The sequence below is a fragment of the Meles meles genome, chromosome 9 (assembly GCF_922984935.1).
Source record: "Meles meles chromosome 9, mMelMel3.1 paternal haplotype, whole genome shotgun sequence".
NCBI lineage: Eukaryota > Metazoa > Chordata > Mammalia > Carnivora > Mustelidae > Meles > Meles meles.
In genome coordinates this window covers 29,220,581-29,244,895 of record NC_060074.1, presented here as the reverse complement: position 1 = coordinate 29,244,895, position 24,315 = coordinate 29,220,581, and the positions used below count along the sequence as shown (strand labels likewise).

Below are 24,315 nucleotides of genomic sequence, written 5' to 3'. Positions count from 1 at the left end.
ACCAGCGTCCTTAGTAAATAAATACACGGCCACTCCGATCCACAATTTGTTTCTGTGGGTTTGGCCAACGTTGGTCAGTCCCTAATAGTCTGCCCGTGCTGTCTCTTCTTCACTCCAGCTAATGTCACACAAGCCAGACCACAGAGCTGACAAGAGTCTCACAAAGTTTGCCACCAGAGGGAGCCACTGCTCAGTATCCGTCACACTCCTTTGGCTGCTATATGAAATTTATTGGTTTTTATATTTTTTTAATATTTTTTCTCTTTTTATTTTTTTTAAGGTTTTTATTTATTTATTTGACAGACAGAGATCACAAGTAGGCAGAGAGACAGGCAGAGAGAGAGAGGGGAAGCAGGCTCTCTGCCAAGCAGAGAGCCTGATATGGGGCTCGATCCCAGGACCCTGAGACCATGACCTGAGCTGAAGACAGAGGCTTAACCCACTGAGCCACCCAGGCGCCCCTTTTTTCTCTTTTTAGAGAGAGCAGGAAGGGGCAGAGGGAGAGAAAGAATCTCAAGCAGGCTCCACGCTCAGCACAGAGCCCAACGTGGGACTCCATCTCACCACCCTGTGCTCATGACCTCAGCCGAGTTGAGAACTGGACACTTAACTGACTGAGCCACCCGGGCGCCCCTGAAATCTGTTTTTTATAAAACATTACTGAGAACCTTCCCTCTACCTGGGACTGTGTCTGGCACTGGGGGATACAGAGGTGGGAAGGACATAGGCCAAGCCCTCAGAACTTATCAGCCTCTAAGCGATAAACAGGCGATGTATAAAACATGGGCACCTGAGTATGTAAAACAAATACTAATAGACTTACAGGGAGAAATAGCAGCGATACAATAATAGTAGGGGAATTTGATATCCCCCTGGACAGATCATTGAGACAGAATATCAATAAGGAAACACTGACCTCAAATGACACAGAAGACCAGAGGGACTTAGCAGACTCACACTGAACATTCCAGAACATTCCATCCAAACACGACAGAAGACATATTCTTCTCCAAGCACACATGGAACATTCTCCAGGAGAGACCACATGACACAAGTCTTAACAAATTTAAGAAGATTAAAATCTTATCAAGCATCTTTTGTCCCCACAAGGGTATGAAACTAGAAATTGATACAAAAAAAAACCCTGGAAATTTCATAAAAAATGTGGAAATTAAACAACAGACTACTGAATAACCAAGAAGAAACCAAAAGAGAAAAATCAAAAAACACCTAAAGACAAATGAAAATGGAAATACAGCATCCTAAACCTTAAAAGAGGAAGGGGGTGCCTGGGAAAAGGAGGCCGGGGCCTCAAATGTCCCTGTGGAGAGTTAAAAGCTGATTCCCCAGGCCCTGTGGAGATTCCTGAGTGGGGGAATCAAATATGCTTTTAGGGACACGGACACAGCGTGATGCTTACGTAAATTACAGGGGCAGAGTGCGCAGCACAGGAGAGAGCAGGAGGGGGCGCCCAGGGCCCATTCCTTCCCACAGTCCCCAGGAGGTTGCTGCTGCTGCCGGCCAAGCAAGGAGGCTGACCTGGCACTGGGGCTGCCGGAGCGGGACATGTCACCCTCTGCATTGGGCAGAATGAAGCCTGTTAGGTTCAGAAGCTCCTGGGTCATCTGGCCTTTGATGCTCGTGTCCAGTGGAGAATGGGAATGCAGGCTTAAGGAAAGGATGCAAAGAGTGGTGAAAGCCAGAAAGGATGCAAAAGCAATCCTAAGAGAGAAGTTCACGGTGATAGATGCCACATCAAGAAACAAGAATGATCTCATGGGCATCTGGGTGGCTCAGTTAGTTGAGCGACTGCCTTCAGCTCAGGTCCCAATCCTGGAGTCCTGGGATCGAATCCCACATGGGGCTCCCTGCTCAGCGGGGAGTCTGCTTCCCCCTCCGACCTTCCCCCTTTCATGCTCTCTCTCTCATTCTCAAATAAATAAAATCTTTAAAAAAAAGAAAAGAAAGATCTCGAATAAACAACCTAACTTTACACTTTGAAGAACTAGAAAAAGAACAACAACTAATCTCAAAGTTAGTTTATGGAAGAAAACAACAAAGATCAGGATGAAATGAAATAAAATAGAGACTAAAAAGAATAGAAAATATCAGTGAAAACAATCAGCCCCACAAATGAGCAGAAGATCCAAGTAAACATTTTTCCCAAGAAGACATACAGATGGCCATCAGGGACAGGAAAAGATGCTCCACATCACTCACCATCAGGGAAATGCAAAGCAAAACCACAGTGAGATAGCATCTCACACCTGTTAAAATGAACCTCAAAAGGGGCGCTTGGAGGAGTCAGTTGGTTAAGCATCTGTCTTCAGCTCCGATCATGATCCCAGGGGCCTGGGATCGAGCCCCACGTTGGGCTCCCTGCTCAGTGGGGAGTTTGCTTCTCCCTCTCCCTCTGCAAATTCCTCCCTCCACCCCTGCTCAAGCTCTCACTCACTCTCTCTTAAATAGATAAATAAAATGTTTTTTAAATTAAAAAAAAAAAAAAAAGGAAGCATGAACCTCCAAAGGATGAAAGATTGTAAGTGTTGGTGAGGACATGGAGAAAAGAGAACCCTGGCGTCCTCTCAGTGGGGATGCAAACTGGTACAGTCCCTAGGGAGGTTCTTTAAAAAATCAAAAATAGAACTACCCTGTAATCCAGCAATTCCACTCTGGGTATTTATCTAAAGAAAACAAAACTACTAACCAAAAAGATCTAGGCACCCCGTGCTCATGGCTGCATCATTTACAAGAGTCAAGACCTGGAAGCAATCTAAGTGTCCGCTAAGGGATGAATTGGTAGAGAAGTTACGGTATATATACAATGAAATATTATTCGGCCACACAAGAGAAGATCATCTCGACATTTATGACAAATGGATGGACTTTGAGGGCATCATGCTAAGTGAAATAAGTCAGAGAAAGACAAATATTGACTGATCTCTCTTCCATGCTGGATCTAAAAACAAAGCAAACAAAACCGAATTCATAGATACACAGAACAGACTGGAGGCTGCCAGAAGCCACAGGTGGAAGTGGGGGGAATGGGTGAAGGGGGTCAAAAGATACAAATTTCCAGATACAAAATAAATATAAAATAAGTAACATCCCGGGGATGTAATGCTCAGCCTGGTGACTATAATTATTAACACTTATGACACATTTGAACGTTTCTAAGAGAGTAGATCTTAGAGTTCGCACCATAAGAAAAAAAAATGTTTAACTGTTAAAAAAGAGAGAGAGAGAGAAACATGCATATGAAATGACAATTATGTGCACAGGACACTGTGGAGCACACGAGGGGTCCCCAGCCGACACAGTCCCCAATTAGCGCAATGGAATATGTAACCGGTCTCATCATTCTCTCGGCTGACATCTTCGAAAGAAATTAATTTAAATCTACAAATAAATTTAACATACGTTCACATTTCATTTTTCCAGCATTTGGTATTTAGTTAAGCTAGAGAAGGGGACTGCATTTATGGACTAGCACGATTTTCACATGTTCTGATCCCCACTCTATCCCTTGAGTCCTACAATGCTTCCCTGAGCTGATTTTATGATTTTTGCATGTGATACACGGTTTTTGAAACTGAGGGTACAGGTGATATTATGGCCAGCTGCCCTTAGAGCAACTCCACTCGTATGCCTTGTGCAGTACTCACCTGGTTTAGGTAGGAGAGACCTCAATCCCAGCTTTAGGGGTGAGCCTGCACGTGTCTAAGCTAATTAGAGTATGTCTCTGGCCACTGTGATGGGTTCAGAGACGGGTAGTTAGCCCAGGTCAGTCATCTAACTTCTGCAAGACAGCGGAGCCAAGGCACATGCCAAAAAGCAAAAACTATAGCTTTGATCATCTCATGAATGTCCAGAGCAAACTACATAGCTAAGGGGACCCAACTATTACACTTTTTGGTTATAGGAGCCAACAAGCCTACTTGAAGCCAGTGGGAGTGGCAACCAAATAAATTTGAACTGATACAGTGTGGGTCCCTGAAATGTATCCTCCTTCTCAGTACAGGTACTGACTGGGTTTCATAGATGTGCAGCCCTCCACTCTATGAATTCACACCAGCCGCAGGTCGTGAGAAGGGCTAATGTATTTTTCCGTCGATGCCCTGGGAAGGTTCATGTGACTCCAGATCTCTGGGATCTAGGGGCTGGAGGCCAGGGGGCTCTCCTGGATCCTAGCCCTGGCCACTCCTTTAAAAGGTTACACATGCCTGGGGCTCTTGGGTGGCACAGTGGGTTAAGCAGACGACTCTTGATTTCAGTTGACGTCATGATCTCAGGGCTCCACGCTCGGAGTGGAGTCTGCTTGAGATTCTCTCTCTCCCTCTCCCTCTGCCTCTCTTTTGGCTCATGCACTCTCTCTCTCTCTCTCAAATAAATCAATAAATTTTAAATAAAGTAAAATAAAATAAAATAAAAGGTTATGCATTCCCGGCTTTCTCCTGCTTCCTCCTACACCTCCTAGGATGATGGTCTAGAATTTCTTTGGTAGTTACTGCTCCAGAGAAAATCCTAAGCAAAACCTTGCAGTAAACTCTCCCTAAGAAGTGATGAAAATCCTTAGTCCCCACCCCCAGGGCATTCACTGGGCCTCTCATATTTCCGGAGGTTAAATCACATAGGAAAAGTTTACAGGATTCTGGGTTCTTGGCTTACTTGGTTTCTTGATGCTGAGCCTGGAAGGAATGCTTTTTTAACCATCTCTGAGTGCCTTGGAGCTGGCCACCCAGTTTCAGAAACAGGAGCTAACGGGGAAGGCCCCAGGAGAGGACAGCAGCCTGGTGGGAGCAGGGGCTCTGAATGGCAGTGGGAGTCCGGTTAGTGCTTCAACACCCCAGAGTCATTTTTGCCTTCATCCTCAGTCCTGGTCCAGCTTTGTCTGGAGGGCGGCTCAGACAGGCCACTCCCCAGCCTTCGTCCCCTGAGGCCCTCTCTACCTCTCCCATCTAGTCCATCCTACTGCACTCAAGTTCCCTTTCTGAAATTAGCAGTTTATTGACTTGTTCAGACCCTTGTTCTCCTTCTTCCCGCAAGGGGGCATATAAACCATGAGGACATTGGCTGCCTCCCAGTGAGTCCCAGCCCTTGGAAAAAATGCCTGGGGCAGAGTCGGTGCGTTTGTACTTTGTAATAGTCATTGGGAAGACAGATCCCAGCTGAATCTCTTCAGTTCATTTCCTAAAACCTCTCCACCTTAACCCACATTGGGTTTTCCAGTCTCTGTCCATTCGCAGTGGGATATCCATCCATCCCTGCCTCAGCATTCCCCTGAATAACCTCTCCTTACTGGACATTGATTCCTTAATAATAACAACAGCAACAAAATGCACCTTTTCCTGAACATCTATGATTTTGCTTTCAATCCCCAGAAGTGACTCTCCCTATGGAAAAACCTATCTTGCAAATTGCTAGATGCCATAATCCTCCCCAAAACCATTTCCTTTGGAAGAAGTCTGTGGTAGCCAACACCACCCCAGAATTAAATAGTGGTTCTACCACATCTGACAGGGTAGACACTGGGACCTGCCATTCTGTTACCAAGACAGTTCCCTCCTCTCTCAACCTCTGTGCATTTTGAACTTGGCTTCCCAAGTCACCTCCTCCCTGGTGCCCTCCTGGTGCTTACCACTCTAGACCTATTCATTTCAGTTCAAAGAGTTCTGTCTACCCTTTACACGTGATCCCTACCAATGTCCAGCCTAGGACCATAGCTCCAGTCGGTCCTGAGCTAAATTTTCGTGTCCTTCAGTTTTTTGTCCAACATCTCTCCATCTCCTGCTCCTCCGTCCTGGTGCTCACTCACCCCACTCCCCCCTTCCCCGGGGGCGAGGCCGACTCGGTTACCTGGAGCTTGTGTAACCGCAGAACGTAGCCTTGCACTAACAGCTGGAAGAGGAAGCGCAGCGGTCGGGGCCCAGGAAGCTCCTCCAGGGTCCGCAGCCTCTGGTCGCCAGGCCCGTTTCCAGGAGTCTCGGCGGTAACCGGGACCGCGGCGGGGATGGCGGCCTTGGCTCTGGCCCCGTGTGGGCAGAGACCCGGGAGGGCCACCCGCGGCCCCAGCAGCGCCCACCGCAGTCTCGCGCTCCGCAGCGCAGCCACGCGATCCATTGCCCGCGCCGCCGCGCCTTTGGACCGCGAGTGAAGAGCGCCTGGAGCCCGCTCAGAGATCTACCCAGAGGGGTGGGTTCAAGGGCGCCGGAGGCTGGGAGTGGGCCGGGCGAAAGCCGGTCAGGCCCCTTACCGCTCACTTTCCCTTGCGGTCGTCGGTCTCTCCAACAGGACCTACCGAACACACAGACGCCACCTCCTCCAGCCGTAGGCCTGCGGCCCGGGGGAGGCGCCGGCCAACGCCACTGCAGAGGATGCGCCCCGGGATTAACCGAGACCCCCCCCCCACCCCCGCCCCAGAGCGCCGACGGCGCCCGCGGCTGCCGCGACTCCCCACCTTGCACTTCCGCGGACTCGCAGCGAGAAAGTGAAGTTCTTTGGTCTGTACTTTGATTCGCAGTCCAGCAAAGTTCTGGGAGCCCGGGGCGCTTCCAGGGCCAGGAAGCCCCAGCCAGCGAGCCCGGCCCTCGCCTGACCTACAGGTTCGCCACCGCACAGCGCCCTCTCCCCGTTGCTCCTCTCTTCCCAGAGAGCAGGAACCCGCTGCTGAGATTTAACTGGCCGCTGGCTTTTCCTATGCGCACCCCCGCCCCCAACCCCGCTCCAAGCCCCCGGAGTTGATCCAGGAGTCTGAGCTCCCAGCAAGGAAAGAAAAGAAAAAGAAAAAAAAAAAGGAAACAAAGAGCACAGCAAAGAAAAACCAGCCCCTTGTCCAAGGTCATCTGATTCCTGGCTGTGGAAAGACAAGCGAACAAATTTAAATATTAGGTGTCTGTTAATGCAATTCTGTTCCATCCACATTCCTAAATCAGCTAAGGCAGGGTTTTTCCAGCTGTAGGTTGAGCCCGGATTTAGGGACTGTGACCAGAATTATTTTTTAATAAGATGGAAAAGAGTAAAATGGTCCAGAAAATACTGCCAAGAAGAAAGAGTAGCGTTTCATGAATCCTTTGTCTCCTATATATTCAAAGTATATTGAAATGTTATTTCTATTTCAGAAAGCTAAAAGCAGGATGGTGTGGAGGCCGAGCAAAATTAAGGCCATTCCACCTCAGGTTTAGCCTTAGCAGAAGTTCAGCCATCTCAGACCCCTGTACCCAAGGGCTGAATGAACTTTCCCCTACTTCACTTTAGTTTCAGGAAGCCCCACCCTACTTTAGTTCCAGAGACCCCCACCCTGCTTTGGTTCCAGAAACCCCCACCCTGCTTTAGTAACAGAAACCCATAAATACCCCTGCCTTAACTAAGCTCGGGGTCCAAGTCCCTACTCCATCGCGTCCGGTATAGTTGGGCCCAAGCTTAAGCTTGTGGAATAAACCCTCGTGTGATTGCACCGGTGTTGCCTCTTTGGTGGTCTCTGGGATGCGAAAACTCGGGCACAACAGATGGTGAAGTTGTTCTAAGAACATTGGAAGAATTGGTTAATTATAAGGAGCCAGAGGGAGACACAGGATATTGGGTTCAAAGGGGCAACAATGAGAGGGTCAGTTAACGAGGCTAGGTGTGCATTTATGTTTTTATTTATCCCATTTGGGGCTGTGGGGATTCTTAAATCTGTGACTGGAAATCTTTCATCAGTTTGGGAGTTCTTCAGACATTACCTGTTCAAACATTTCTTCTATACCTTCTTCTTTCTCCACCTCCCTTCTAAGACTTCAGATTATACATGTGTTAGACCTTCCGAGAGATCCTTCCTGTCTGTTACCCTCTCTTCTGCATTTTAAAAAATCCTCTTGTCTTTTCTAGCTCATTAATTCTCTATTCAGTTGTGTCTAGCTCTGTTAAAATCTGTCCACTGAATTCTTAATTTTAGCAATTGTATTTTTCAGTTTTTAATTTTGATTAGTTTTCTTTTCAGATCTATGTCCTTTTTTATATTTATTTTATGTCAGAATTCTTAGTTTCATCTTTAATTATCCCCTTACATTTTGTAAACAGTTGTTTTAAGAATTACAGCTAATAACTCCAATATCTGGGTTCTACATGAAATGATTTCTATTGTCTATTATTTCTAGTGGGTTTTGGCTGTGTTGCTGGCTTTTTTTCCTGGGACTGGTTTCTTTTGATTGTGTGCCAGAAAAACTCATTCTTTAAGTTTCTGCTGGAGCTCATTTAAGGTGTAGGATGATTTCATTTTCCTCAGGCAAGATTTACTTTTGTTTCTGATAGTTGCCTGAAGGCACAAGCAACCTAGGATCAGCCTAATTTAATTTCCGGAGTGGGAGTCTTTGAAGTCAAGCTGCAATCCTTTAGAAAGCAAGTCTAGGGGCACCTAGGTGGCTCAGTGGGTTAAAGCCTCTGCCTTCAGCTCAGGTCATGGTCTCGGGGTCCTGGAATTGAGCCCCTGCATCAGGCTCCCTGCTCACTGGGGAGCCTGTTTCCCTTCCTCTCTCTGCCTACTTGTGATCTCTCTCTCTGTCAAAAAATAAAAAATAATTAAAGAAAAAAAAAAAAGAAAGAAAGCAAGTCTAGTCCAGTTCTTAAGCCTTTAGGATCCCAACCCAGAGCTGGGTTAAGAGATGATGGATGCCAGCGTTTCTTCACTCAGCCCTGTGAGGCTAAACCACTCAGCTTCCTCTAGCAAATCTGGGAGGGCGCCTGGGTGGCTCAGGTGGTTAAGAGGCTGCCTTTGGCTCAGGTCGTGATCCCAGGGTGCTCGGATCGAGTCCCGCATCAGGCTCCCTGCTCAGTGGAGAGTCTGCTCCTCTGCCCGCCACCCCCCCCCCCGCCCTCGTGATTTCTCTCTCTCTCTCTCTCTCTCATTGTAAGTAAATAAACTCTTTAAAAGAAAAACAAACCAAAAACCCCACAAAAGTAAAAAAAGAAAAAAAAGAGGAAGAAGAAGAAGAAAAGAAAATGGGAAATACCACTAATCAGAACATGGTACCTAATGCCTAACTTGTCTCTGGGTCTTCTGGTTCTATTGTACATTACCTTGTTGTGTTCGTGGATACTTATGCTTCAAGTAAATGCTCGATGTATTTGTAGTCATACAGCTTTCCTGGTTCTCCTTAGAAGGAGAGTCCAGTATTAACAGGAGTAGAGGGCGCCTGGGTGGCTCAGTGGGTTAAGCCTCTGTCTTCAGCTCAGGTCATGACCTCAGGGTCCTGGGATCCAGCCCCGCATCAGGCTCTCTGCTCAGCGGGGAACCTGCTTCCCCCTCTCTCTGCCTGCCTCTCTGCCTACTTGTGATCTGTCTGTCAAATAAATAAATAAAATCTTAAATAAATAAAATCTTACCAAAAAAAGAAATAGAAATCTGATGTATATTTTTATCTTTATTCTTTCCCCCGAATTAATTTTCTTGATATTTTGTATTTTTTAAACCTTTTTTAAAAACTGACTACTTAGTAAAATTTTCTGATTTTCCGATAAATACTTTTAATGCTGTACTGAATTTTCATGTTACTGTGTAGGCCATTCCATTAAGATTCAGTACACATTCTCTCTTATTGTCATTCATGTTTATAATTTCCATTTAGATTCTCTTTTTAATTGAAGAGTCATGCAGAAAGGTGATTTTATTTTCTTGTAAATAGTTGCAGTTCTGTTTTCTGTTTTGAAAGTTCCCCATTCTTTTATTATTGATTTATAGTTATTACATTGTGGTCAGAGTGTATATGTTCTGCTTTTATGAATTATCTAAATGCTTTTATAGTCTCATAATTGTTTCTTTTTCTGAACATTTCATATGTTTTTAAAAAAGATATATTTTCTGTTTATTAACTTAATTTTATTATTTAGATCTTCTATAACCTTATTTACTTTTGTTTACTTGATTTGTTAACTTCTGAGAGAGGTATATTTAAGTATTCCCAAAATAGTATGTATTTATGAGTTCATCAAATTTTCTTATATTTCTGACCGTTTTTGTTTTATATTTTGAAATCCGTTGTTAGATTCATGAACTGTTCATGATTATTATATATTCTTGATACATAGCACCTCTCATAAATCTGAAATATTAAATTGCTTTGGATTTAGTTTGTTTGGTTTTAATATTGTTACTCCTGCTTCATTTTTTTATCCAGGTGTTCGATATATCTTTATTCATCCCTCTATTTTCAGTTATTCTAAGTTATTTTGATTTAGAAGTATCTCTCATAAATACCATGTAGCTGGGTTTTTTTCGTTACCCAGCAAGAGAATCTTTAAATAGCAAAAATTATTTTTATAAAAATGAAATAAATGAAATTGAATAAAATTAAGACATAATAAATAGACAATTTAGAAGAGAGGAAATATAAATGGCCTTAAACATATACAAAAATGCTCACTTGCAATGAAAGAAAGACAAATCAAAACTACCTAAGAGACCACTTTTCACCTATAAGCTTGGCAAAGGTCAAAAGCTTTCTATCCTATGTAGCTGAAGATACAGGGAAACAGACTCTTTTTTTTTTTTTTCATTTTATTTATTTTTTTCAGCGTAACAGTATTCATTGTTTTTGCACAACACCCAGTGCTCCATGCAAAACGTGCCCTCCCTATTACCCACCACCTGTTCCCCCAACCTCCCACCCCTGACCCTTCAAAACCCTCAGGTTGTTTTTCAGAGTCCATAGTCTCTTATGGTTCACCTCCCCTCCCCAATGTCCATAGCCCCCTCCCCCTCTCCCAATCCCACCTCCCCCCAGCAACCCCCAGTTTGTTTTGTGAGATTAAGAGTCATTTATGGTTTGTCTCCCTCCCAATCCCATCTTGTTTCATTTATTCTTCTCCTATCCCCCTAACCCCCCCATGTTGCTTCTCCATGTCCTCATATCAGGGAGATCATATGATAGTTGTCTTTCTCCGATTGACTTATTTCACTAAGCATGATACGCTCTAGTTCCATCCACGTCGTCGCAAATGGCAAGATTTCGTTTCTTTTGATGGCTGCATAGTATTCCATTGTGTATATATACCACATCTTCTTTATCCATTCATCTGTTGATGGACATCTAGGTTCTTTCCATAGTTTGGCTATTGTAGACATTGCTGCTATAAACATTCGGGTACACGTGCCCCTTCGGATCACTATGTTTGTATCTTTAGGGTAAATACCCAGTAGTGCAATTGCTGGGTCATAGGGTAGTTCTATTTTCAACATTTTGAGGAACCTCCATGCTGTTTTCCAGAGTGGTTGCACCAGCTTGCATTCCCACCAACAGTGGAGGAGTGTTCCCCTTTCTCCGCATCCTCGCCAGCATCTGTCATTTCCTGACTTGTTAATTTTAGCCATTCTGACTGGTGTGAGGTGATATCTCATTGTGGTTTTGATTTGTATGGGAAACAGACTCTTAATCGTGGCTCAAAGGAATAGAAATTACTGCAGAGCAGTCAAAATTTAAAACACACCTACCTTATGAAGCAGTAATCCTACTGGCAAAATTACAAATACAGAAGGATATTTATTACAACATTGCTTGAACCAATAAAATATTGAAAACAACATAACGCCTATCAGTAGGGGAATGATGAGATAAATTATGGTTAATCCACAGACTGAAATCATTTGCATTTACATATCACTGAAAACAATGATACAACTTTATAGATACTGATATACAACAATTTGTAAGATATATCTTTTCAAGTAAAAGCAAGAGACAAACCCGTGTTACGGTAGGCTACCCTATAATTATGCCAACATTTGCCCGTGGGTAGACCATCTCTGGAAGGATATACAAGATATCACTATTTTTTATAGTACATGCCTCAGGAGCAAAGGTGTCAGGGACACAACTTTCCAGTGTGCTCTTTTGGATTCTTTAGTTATGTAATATGTGCATGTAATATTGACTTCTTTTCAAGTGGCTTATTCAAAAGTCACATAGCAAGGACATTTCTTTTTGACCTTTCTGAAAACTTGTTTCCCAAAGTGATGTCTGGCTATCTATTATCTTGGTGACTTTGGTCCTCACCAGTGCCAAAACTTTAGTGAAAGCAATGATAATGTATTAAAATAATTAAATCCGTATGTACATGGTGCCACTTTTTTTTCTTTCTTTCCTTCTTCCTTTTTTTTTTTTTTTCCTTTTCTATTTTCAGTTGTGGGGGGATATCTAGAAAGAAGTATGTTGGGGAAAATGTATAATTAAAGATATCCATGAATTAAGTACAAGGATAAAGAGTGTGAATAAAAATTGGTCTGAGGGGCGGGGTGCGTGGGTGGCTCAGTGGGTTAAAGCCTCTGCCTTCAGCTCAGGTCATGATCTCAGGGTCCTGGGACTGAGCCCCACATTGGGCTCTCTGATTAGCAGGGAGCCTGCTTCCTCCCTCTCTCTCTGCCTGCCTCTCTGCCCACTTGTGATCTCTGTCTGTCAAATAAATAAATAAAATCTTAAAAAAAAAAATTGGTCTTAGGAGTACCTGGGAGGCTCAGATCCTACTCCTCATTTCAGCTCAGGCATGAACTCAAGGTCTTGGAGTCTGCTTAAGATTCTCTCCCCCTCTCCTCCTGCCCCTCCCCTGCTAAGAAAAACTTGAGATGTGAGAGTAGGTAAAAACTGGCCTGATTCTCCTAATTCACTCATACTTTTTTTTGAGATTTTGAAAACTACAATAAACAGAAACTTGACAAAACCCTGAAAGTAGTATATTTATGTTCGCACAGCTTGCAAAGGAATTAAACTGTACAGCAAAATATCCCCACAGTCAAAATCACCCATAATCTCACCACATGAACAGTGAGTAAAAAGAAACAAAACAAAAGACCCCTGCTCTGCTTGGTCAGTTATATTCCCTCAGAATGAAGCACTGCTCAGGGTTTAGCACATACTCTTCTAGACCTTACTCTGGATTTACAAGTCTTTTTCACCTATAGGTGAAAAGAGTCATACTGATTCTTTAATGTGATCATGATTTAATGTCTTTAATTCTATAAAATATTATAAAGGCTCAGGGTTTCTAAAATATATATACTTAATGACCATTTCTATTTTTCTATAAAGTCCTTAATTACATCCTTTAATCTTTTTCCTGTTGGGTTTTTTGGGTTTGTGTTTGGTTTTTTTTTTTTTTTTTTTTGGTTTTGGTTTTTGTTTGTTTGTTTGTTTGTTTTGTTTTTTGTCTTTCTTATTAGTCTCTTGGTGTTCTTTTCCTATTTAGGGAGATTAACCTTTATCTGTTATATATTACAAGTGTTTTCTCCTGGTGATCTGTTCCTTCTATCTTGGTTGCATGTAAGGTATCTTTTCTTCATTTCTGTGGGGTCCAGCCTGGCATTTTTTTCCTTTTATGACCTCTTGGTTTCATATCTTGCTTGGGACTACCCCAAGAGTGTTAGCAGAAAAAAGTTCATATATTTTACCTTATGTTTGATAGTTTTGTTTTTTATATGCCATGATATATATAAAAATATGCCATATTTTTTTTTCTCACAATGAGCAATCTAGTCCATCTGGAATTAGTTTTCATTTGTGGAGTAAACTAGGGTGTTAACATATCTAATTATTCCAGCATCATTAAATTAAATAACATCTAATTACTCCAACATCTTTTTTTATACAATAGCTCGGGAGTCTGCCAAGTGCCCCCATCGCGCATCTGGCCGCAGGAACCTTTAACTTATAAGACTCAGCAGATTTGATCTTTCATTTCCCAGCAGAACATCGCTTTGGTGTCGTGTAGCTTTCAGGCGCTGTCCCTGGGTCATGCTCTGAGATTGCAATGACCACCTGCAACTCAGGGTTACAGCTTGCCCAGGGGTGACCCTTCATCTTCACTGGAGACCGGGAGGAGGTGGGAAGGGACACACCCTTCCACGTTGTGCTGCTCTCTCTCTCAGCATTCACAAGCCCAACAGAGCAGACAATCTATGTTCCTTGAGCAAAAGGACATTTCCAGAAGGGAACTGCTACATAGGAGAATCAAATGTTCTCCCTCAAGTTGCCCAAGGGTAGGCAGCTGGTAGCCTAGACGTTCAGGACCCTGTGCTTCAGATGCTTCTCGAACAGCTTTCTTTCTTTCTTTCTTTCTTTCTTTCTTTCTTTCTTTCTTTCTTTCTTTCTTTTTTAAGATTTTTATTTATTTATTTGACAGAGAGAGAGATCACAAGTAGTCAGAGAGGCAGGCAGAGAGAGAGGAGGAAGCAGGCTCCCTGCTTCAGAAAGCAGAGGGGGTAGAGATTAAAAAGAATCTGCCCAAGTCATATAGCTAATAAAATCAGAGCCCAGAATTCCAAAAGTGGGAGTTGCAGTGACTGTGAATGCTTGTCATGAGCATGCTGTGTAGACCTGCACATGAGCTGTGTCTTTCCACTATGTCAGTTTCATTCAGTCACAAAGGAAGGTTAACATGAGTAGTAGGTTCAGGATTCCAAACTCAATGACATCTCACCACATGCTTAATTTGATTTCTAAGAAGTTACACAAAGAGGGGCACCTAGGTGGCTCAGTTGGTTAAGTGCCAGACTTTTTTTTTTTTCTTAAGGATTTTACTTATTCATTTATTCACCTGAGAGAGAGAGAAAGGGAGATCTCAAGCCTGGGGGTGGGGGGTGGTGGGCGGAGGAAGAGGGAGAAGCAGATTCCGTGCTGAGCAGAGAGCCAGATCCCCGGCTTGATACCAGGACTAACCCCCTCCCCCGCCCCAAGATCATGACCTGAGCCCAAAGCAGATGCTCAGCTTCCTGAGCCACCCATGTGTCCCAAGTGCTTGACTCTTGATCTCAGCTCAGTTCCTGATCTCAGGATCACGAGTTCAAGCCCCACCATGGGTGGGGAGCCTCCTTTAAAAAAAAAAAAAAAAAAAAAAGTCAGGCAAGGTACCAAGCAACTCACACAACAAACAAGATAGATCAGGTGGAGGAAGTTAATGAATCAGAAGTGCAGCCGGTCTGAGCCGCCCCTGAGATAAGGCCCGAGATAAGGCGAAGGTCCAGCCGGGTCCACTCTCATCACTTGCTGCTTATTGTGTCCAAGCTGTGGAGGATCTCGGTTCTGTTCAGAGATCAGTGGGGCACAGCCTTTGGCTGCAGACGTCTTCCTGACATGGTCAGACATAAATTTAGGCAGCGTCTGGCCTTTGCAGACCTGCTCTGTTTCGGCTCATTCTCAGTTGTGGGTGTGTCGTCAGCAGAGGTGGCTCTCCACCAGAACTGGTCTGAACCGCAGTGCCCTCAGCTGCCGCACCACTGCTTGACTCAGGCCTCTGCTTGACGCGAGCGACTCCATCTTGCTTTCTACAATGCTCTGTACTGACTTCCTTCCACCAGACCTCCTCGCCAGTGCCTCCCTTTCTGCCACCCCAAGGAACTCGTCGGCTCTTCAGAGCAGGACATTCTGGCTCTCAGGAACCAAGTATGTGTTTTTTTCTAAATATTTCATCACACATCTAAACTTGAAATTTTTTGCAAACAAATAAATGACTCTTTTCTTCTCTGCTGGTAGGTCTTTCCCAAAAAAGAAGGACATGAAACACCCCAGCCTCTGCTCCCTTCTTGGGGGAGGGCCCCCCACGCAAAAGGGAGCCACTGGGAGTGTTGTTATATTCTGACACTTGAATGGGGCTTCGAATCCTGACACAAAAGAGTTTATTGAAACAAGAGGCAGCATGATATGGAGAAAAGAGCAAGGGTTGTATTAAAATGCTCACAATGTTTCATTAAGAAGAAACAAAAACAAGTTACAAAACCATTTCAACAATTCAACTCTCCCTCCCTCCCTCTCTCTCTCACACACACACAATTGGAAATACACATGCCAAAATTAAGAGTGGTGGTAAATTATATGTGACTTTTATTCTTTATACTTTTCTGTGTGCTGTCTTAATTTTTTAAATGAATTTTTTTGCATAAGATAAAAATATTCAGGACAGTAAAGCATGTGGGTTGTAATGGACGCACAGTCCTGGCTTTGTTACTTACAAGTTAGGAGACTCTGGGCAAGTTACATAACCCCTTGAATGAGCCTCAGTTCTCAAGAATTAAATAAGAATAATGCATACCAAACTGACAGGGCTGTTGTGAGGATGAAAGATAATATAAGTAAAGTTCATAACTCGAGTAATGATTACCATTATTGTCATTTACCAGGGTGTCGTGTTTAATCTATAGCCAGGGCTCTGTTCACAATGGATAGGAAGTATTGATTCAGGAGGCCTGGAGGAGGGCTGGAACTCTCCATCTCTAACAAGCTCCCAGGTCACCACAAGACCTCTGGCCTGCAGACCACATTTCAAGTAGCAGGTCCAGAGGGATGAAGCCACTGAGGGGAAAGAATGTCTAGCTGATCCCTACAGGTATTTTCATGCTGGGAGCATTTGGAAATTCTGGAAACAGGCTGGAGGTTGAAAGTCCAGGCTTTAATTTCAAGGAGAGCCACCTAGGCGGGACAGAGAAGCTAGAAAGAATGTTGGCAGAGCTTAGAGGGGACTCCCAGCACACAGCTAGTTTCTCCCCGGGATATTTGCCAGATTCTAAGGTGGCAAAGTGTGAGATTGAAAAACAAAGAAGAAAAGCCTCCAAAAAGCAGAGTATTGCTTTCAGCAGTCTTATGATATATATAGAATTAAAATGTAATTTTATTTTATTTTTAAATTGTTATTTATATGATAGAGAGTGTAAGAGAGCAGAAGCAGGGGGAGTAGCCTATGGAGAGAGAAGCAGACTCCCTGCTGAGCAGGAAGCATGAATTGGGGCTCGAACCCAGGACCCTGGGATCACTGGGATCATGACCTGAGCCAAAGGCAGATCCTTAACCGTCTGAGCCAGCAAGGCGTCCCCTAAAATGTAATTTTAAACAAGAGATTTGGGGTGCCTGGGTGGCTCAGTGGGTTAAAGCCTCTGCCTTCAGCTCAGGTCATGATCTCAGGGTCCTGGGATCAAGTCCCACATCAGTCTCTCTGCTCAACGGGAAGCCTGCTTCCCCCTCTCTCTGCCTGCCTCTCTGCCTATTTGTGATTTCTCTTTCTCTCTGTCAAATAAATAAATAAAATCTTTAAAAAACAAAAACCAAGAGGTTCTGCTCACCTAATTCCAATGAGTTGGGGGGATGGGGAGTTGGGAGGGGACACCACCACGTGGTGCTTGGACACCAGCTGGGTGTCCTACAGCTCAGCTCGATTCTGACACTATGGCCCGGGAGACAGCATCAGGTTCCGTATGTGAGGGGCTCAGTCCCACAAGACTGCCGCCCACCCCTACAGATGCTGAACTCGAGCCCAGGTGATCTGGGCTTCTGACCACCCAGCAGCAGTTTGGAGGTTCCTGTGACCACGTCCTTAGACTTCAAATGCCCGTCCCAAGTGCAGGTTTTTATCTCTGCTCTAAATCAGAGGGTCCCAGCTTTGGGGCTTTGATTAATTTGCTAGAGCAGTTCCCAGAACTCAAGAAACCCAATTACTCACTAGGATGCTAGTTTATTACAAAGAATTTTAAAGGAGATAAACCAACCTCCAGATGAAGAGAAACATAGGACAATGTCCAGAACAAAGGAGCCTCTGTCCCCATGGACTTTGGGCCCAGGATGGTGGCTATGTGGAAGCCTTCTGGTTCCCCAAACTGGAAGCTCTCTGAACCCCATCCTTTGGGTTTTTTCTGGAGGCTTCATTACAGAGGCATGTTGATTAAGTCATTGGCCGCTGGTGATTGAGTCAACCTCCCTGGAAATCAGGGGTGGGGACTGAAAATTCCAATCCTCTATTCATGGTTGGCTCCCCTAGCAACTAGCCTCCGTTCTTAGGTGTTTCCAAAGTTACCTTATGAATGTAAACCCAGCTAGGGTGGAAAGGGGCTCATTAGAAACATAAGATGTGGGCATCTGTGTGTCTCAGTCGTTAAGTGGCTGTGCTGGGCTCAGGTCATGATCCCAGTGTCCTGGGATCAAATCCCGGTTCATGCTCCCTGCTCCGTGGAGAGTCTGCTTCTCCCTCTTCCTCTGCCTGCTGCTTCCCCTACTTGTGCTCTCTGCCTCTCTGTCAAATAAATAAATAAAATCTTAAAAAAAAAAGAAAGAAAGAAAGAAAGAAAGCAAGCAATCACACTATGCACATTGCACCTTTACGGCTCTGGAGTGGTTTCAGGAACTGAGGACCAGAGAGCAAATATTATAGCAAAAGATTCTCCCATTGTTCTTATTGCTCAGGAAATTCCTAGGGCCTTGAGAGCTGTGAGCCAGGAACCATGGACAAAGACCAAGTGTATATGAGAAATATATTTTGGTCATCTGCAAGACTAGGTATATCTCGTAAGTCACAGTATCGCAATAATAATGCGAGAGGCGGGGAGGGGTAAGTGGAGCTCACCTGTGCTACCACAACTAGCATTAGGCATTAAAACCAATTTGTATTAGACTTCCACTACGGTTGCGTAACAAGTTGTCCAAACACTCAGCGACTTAAACTGACAACGGCTGTGTTATGGGCACAGATCCTGTGAGACAGGGGACTCCGAAGTGGGCACCGCGGGAATGGCTTGTTTCTCGTCTATGGTATCTGAGACCTCAGTCTGAGAGATTCAAAGGCCGAGGGCTGGAAGAATCTGGAAATGCCCGATGACTCAGGGACAAGGATTGTCTTTCAGACTGTCCTCACATGGCTTTTCTGCGTGGCTTGCTTCCCTGTAGCAAAGCAGCTTCGGGGTAGTAGGACTTACCCCATGGCTGCTCAGGGCTGCAACCAGGAAGGTTCCAAAGAATAAGGCAGAAGCCGCCTGATCTTTTATTACCTTGCTTCAGACGTTTGCCTTGCTCTTTAGTCAGAGGGGTGACATGCTCTCCCAGATTCCTGGTGGGGGAAATCAGACTCCAATTCTTAATGGAAGAATGGCAAGCCCAGTTGTGGAATTACATGTGTTCCCGAAGAAACTGTGGCAAGTTCCCTCTGGAAAAAACAGCCTCCCACATTAGCCATCTGTTGGGGGTGATGAAATATTTGGCAGGAAGTAGTGATCATAATTAAGTAACAAAGTGGTAGTGATCAAAATTATGTAACAAAATTAATAGCAGGGGCGCCTGGGTGGCTCAGTCATTAAGCGTCTGCCTTCAGCTCAGGTCATCATCCTGGGGTCGTGGGATTGAGCCCCACATTGGGCTCCCTGCTCCACGGGAGGCCTGCTTCTCCCTCTCCTACTCTCTCTGCTGTGTTCCCTCTCTCGCTGTGTCTCTGCCAAATAAATATATAAAATCTTTAAAAAATTAATAACAAAGTTATTAATGCTATGGAGTTGTACATTTCAAATGGTGAAAATGGCCAGTGTGATGTTACATAAATTTTCCCACCATCAAATAATTATGGAGGGAGGAAGGGAGGGAAGAAAGGGAAAGAAGGGAAGGAGAGAGAGAAAGAAAGAGACCCAGCTCAGGCCAGCACTGAAGTCAGATAGGAGCTAAGTGGGACATTAGGCATGACACTCCACAGAGAAGCCAGATTCTATGCCCGTGCCCCTGCCTGTGCGTATAATCTGTACCCCCAAGACTCCTCAATCTAGAAGCTTGTTAGAGCATTTGCAGATGATTGGAAGGGTGGTAGAGGGTTTGGCTGGACCCTTGACAGAGGGTACTCATTAGAGTAAATGAGAGGTTAAGAATAAAACCAAAGAACCAGCTTCCATTTCCAAACCCACAATTTCAACAGAAGTTTTTTTTTGTTTGTTTTTTGTTTTTTTTTAAAGCATGGGATTAGAGGTTTGTTGTTTTTTTTTTTTTAAAGATTTATTTATTTGACAGAGAGAAATCACAAGAGAGGCAGGAAGAGAGAGAGGAAGGGAAGCAGGCTCTCCGTTGAGCAGAGAGCCTGACGTGGGACTCGATCCCAGGACCCCGAGATCATGACCTGAGCTGAAGGCAGCGGCTTAACCCACTGAGCCACCCAGGCGCCCCTCAACAGAAGTTTTATGAGACCAGCCTTGAAGGACTAACTTACAATTCCAACAGCATGACTGAGTTTCTCAGATTCACAGTTGATGAACAGCAACAATGAGCTGGGAGCAAATGCCATGGGTGGAAAGATCACCAGCATAGTCTCTGGGAGGAGCAATGCCTGAATGACGTTTTGTGGATCATTGTATAACAAGGGTGCCGTGATGCTACCAAACAATGGGCATATTGTCTGTTCAAAATGAGGAAATAAACAGTTCCTGGTGCTGTTGTCACAAACCTGCTTTTTGGTTTTCGGGCATTTTGTTTGTTTTTGTTTGTTTTGTTTTGTTGAGATCTGATGTCTGATCTTATTTATTTGTTACTGTTAGAAAAATCTTGGGTGTCTGGGTCGCTCAGCTTTGGCTTCAGCTCAGGTCATGATCCTGGAGTCCCAAGATCGAGTCCTGCATCCCTGCTCAGTGGGGAGTCTGGTTCTCTCTCTGACCCTCCCCCTTCTCATTCTCTCTCTCTCAAATAAATAAATAAAATCATGTTTTTTTTTTAAATCTCATTTTTTAAAAGATTTTATTTATTTATTTATTTGACAGGCAGAGATCACAAGTAAGTACAGAGGCAGGCAGAGAGAGAGAGAGAGAAGGAAGCAGGCTCCCTGCTGAGCAGAGAGCCCGATGCGGGCTCGATCCCAAGACCCTGGGATCATGACCCGAGCCAAAGGCAGAGGCTTTAACCCACTGAGCCACCCAGGTGCCCCTAAACAAAAATCTCATTTTTGACTGAACTCAGACTTGGAAGTCGAAGCTGTCAGAGAGGACGGCCCCTGTCTCTTGGCAACATGTTCCTGGTGCTTTTCTTTGCCTTTCTTCGTTCTCTTTGCCAAAAGTTGAGCATCTTGTGCAACCTCTTCCTATTTTTCTCAGTACTTTGTTTCTTCAGAGAGGTTTGTGGTTTCTGCTGGGTCTTCTGGGTCCCGGGCGACAAGGCACAGTTCTATCATCAGTGAGTTCAGGAATATCCTTCTCTGCTTTTTTTTTTTTTTTTTTTTTTTTTTTTGCAATGACCAAGTTGAGAAGCCTGAGATTGTCATCCAGAATGAAACCCTGAACAGATTTGTGTTTCTTTCTCCCGTCCTCCTTGGTCCGTAGCAGGAATGCCCCTTACCCAGCAGCAGGTGGAGGCGGTCATGGGTCAAGAGCGCCTGCTCTGTGGGGAAGCCTTGTTTGCCATTGCTGCCCTTGCTCCAGACCACAAAACCTTCCATTCATCACCAGGATCATCGGCAGTGACTTCCGTGGTCGTACACATCTCATAAAAGGTAGGAAGTTTACATTCCTCACCCATTTCAATGAGTCTCTGGCAGCCAGTAACTGGGAAAGAGATGTTCCGTTTCATCCTAAAGCAGCCTCCGGCCTCCGAGGTGCCATGAGAAAGAGTCACCATCGCATGCTCTAAACACTTGCGGGGACATTCGATATTTTAGCTTTATCTCGGATTCATCTGCTGCTAAATGGAACACAAGCAAGATAGGGGAGAAATCGAGTGTGGAGGGACCCTGGGCAGGGTGCCCTGAGATGGGTCACTCTGGCATGAAGATTATTTCAAGCTGAAGGCAATTAAGATGCTGCAGTCTCAGCAGAGACTTTGGCCCTTCCCTTAACTACTTAGAAGAATTTAAATTGGGGGTCTTTCCCAAAATAATGGTTATTACCCAAGATAAGTTTATCTGAGTGACCCATCTGTATGGCAGTGAAAACATCCAATTACCCACATTTGTCCTGCTCACTGCCCTGTGAATTGCATTCCTTCCCTCTGAAACCCCAGACCCCAATCCCCTTCTCCTTAGTTCAGGATGACATATATATCTCGTTCTGCCTGTCTTCCAGAATTTCCATGGCAGTTTGGATTCCCAGGAGGAACACCGTTAGGTTGATTCTTAGTTCAGCTGGAAGGATCTTGAAGGGGACATAATATTCTGGCTCCCCGACAAATGATACACCTTAGTCCACCTCTGTGATGTTCTCACCCAAGTCTCCTCTCGCATTTGTATAACTGGGGAGTTGGATGCCAAAATCTAGACAAAGTAAAATCTCTAGTCAACTTCACAGTTATTTAATACATATTTATTGAGGGACCAGATGGAAAGTCAATCATCTCCAAAGATGGGAAATAAATGATTTCAACCATGTAGATTTCAAATTCTGTTAGGTGGGATTAGAACAGACTTTAGGACTAATTTTTCTCCACTATCAAGGTGAAACCCTCTGAATGTTCCATCTGAAGTCCCATGAATTATACATTTTTCTACTTTAGGGGGAACACAATCTATTCCTGTCCCTATACAAGTTCTTTTTTAAAAGTTTTTTTTTAAAGATTTTTTTTTTTTAATGTATTTGACAGGCAGAGATCACAAGTAGGCAGAGAGTCAGGCAGAAAGAGAGAGGAGGAAACAAGCTCCCTGCTGAGCAGAGAGCCCGATGCAGGGCTCGATCCCAGGACCCTGGGATCATGACCTGAGCAGAAGGCAGAGGCTTCAATCCACTGAGCCACCCAGGCGCCCCATGTCCCTATACGAGTTCTGAGGATTGTTCCCTTAGTCACTCTCAGGCTTTTCTCATGCATGTGCTGATCAGAATTCAGCCAAAGGCTCAAAAGGGACCTGCTGTAGTTCTCCTGAGCCCTCTCCCTGTCCCTCTCTTGTGGGGAGCGCTCTTCTTTGGGAATTCACCTGTGAATTCCTGGCCTCCCGACTCCTAGTTCCCCTTCTTTAGCTCAGGGACTCTGCCAAGCTCCACCTGGGGTCCAGATCCCCGAGCCTTGGCCTAGAAACTCTCTATAGGTAGTAAGCTGGGGCAACTGCAGGAATCATATTTTTTGTTTCCCATCTCTCAGGTCACTGTCCTAAGCTGCCTGAGGTCCAGTATCTGAAAATCATTATTTCACATTTTGTCCATTTTTTAGTTGTTCCATGGGGAGGGCAAATCTAGTCCATGTTACTTTATCTTGGTTGGAAACAACCACATTGATTTTAAATTAGGGAACATTCTTGATTGCTGTCTCCCTTAAAAATTGCTCTTGACTCCCAGCATATGTTATCTTTTATACTGAGGAGTTGGTTTACCATCTCTAGTATTAGGGGAGAGAGTTGTCAAGATAGATGTTAGATGGGAGTTGACAACTCTCTTTAAGGAGATACTACGGTATCTCCGTAGAATTTAAGATACTACAGATATCTCCAAAGAATTAATTAGCTATGGGTTGATTGGTATAATGGATAACCCTGGTCTTGAATTTGGCTTCCCATATAAATAAAATAAAATCTCATTTGCAGTTCGAACTTCTAGACTCCATTTTATGAAGTCTCTCCTTTCTTTCTTTCTTTTTTTTTTTTTACAGCTGCATCTCTGGGGTTATATTGTGGCTATGTAATCCGTAGGAAACCTATAAGTATAAATGTAGGTCATTTTATAAATGGTCTATATTTACAGTAAAAGGAGGCCGCTTTATTTAGAGTAGTATGAATAAAATAGATCTTTATTTTTAAAGATTTTATTTATTTTGGAGAGAGAGAGCACACACACGAGAACAGGAGGAGAAACAGAAGGGGAGGGAGAGGGAGAAAATCTTTAGTGGACTCCAGGCTGAGAGTAGAGCCTGATGCGGGGCTTAATCCCACAACCATGAGATCATGACCTAAGCCGAAACCAAGAGTCAGCTGCTTAATGGACTGCACCACCCAAGTGCTCCTGAAATACATCTTAAGACAAAAGAAAGAAAAGGAAAACCCAGAAATCTGGGGATGTGCCACAAATCGTCCAATAATGGTGTTGGAAATTTCTTTTGACAACTGGCAGAAATTTTTATTTGGCCATGTACTATGTATTTCATTGTTTTCAATGAGGGACAATGTGTAGGAAATACCTTATATGGGGGGAAAACCCACTAAAAATCATTTCTAAATCATTTAATTGTCACTTTATAACTGTTAAGTTACCTTCGACCATATGATGAATTCACTGTCACATTTGTCCATCTTCTAATATTTTTTACTCTTTTTGGCTTCACCATCCATCCTTCCTTCGGGTCAGGACTTCCCATCGATTTCTAAAGTCTGTAACTGCTACAAGGCAGTTTGCCTTTTCTATAATGTTATATAAGTGGAATCATAACATATAGAGTTCTGGGGCACCTGGGTGGCTCAGTTGGTTGGGGGGCTGCCTTCGGCTCAAGTCATGATCCTGGAGTCATGCGATTGAGCCCCGTGTCAGGCTCCCCACTCAGAGAAGAGTCTGCTTCTCCCTCTGACCTTCTTCCTTCTTGAGCTCTCTCTCTCTCTCAAATAAATGAATAAATAAATAAAAATATTTTTAAAAACCATACATAGTTCTTTGTTTCTGGC

General features: G+C 44.1%; 1 protein-coding gene and 1 pseudogene across 1 annotated transcript in view; both read right to left on the bottom strand.

Moving 5' to 3' along the window:
• LOC123950698 (sterol 26-hydroxylase, mitochondrial) overlaps window positions 1–6,297 on the bottom strand; it is a 32,260-nt gene extending 25,963 nt beyond the window's left edge. Inside the window, exon 1 of the mRNA XM_046018959.1 lies at window positions 5,857–6,297. Coding sequence (XP_045874915.1) covers window positions 5,857–6,120 — 264 coding nt within the window. The 5' untranslated portion in view covers window positions 6,121–6,297. The remainder of the gene's footprint in view (window positions 1–5,856) is intronic.
• A 14,388-nt stretch (window positions 6,298–20,685) lies between these two features.
• On the bottom strand, window positions 20,686–21,311 carry LOC123950683 (annotated as a pseudogene).
• Window positions 21,312–24,315: the final 3,004 nt, after the last annotated feature.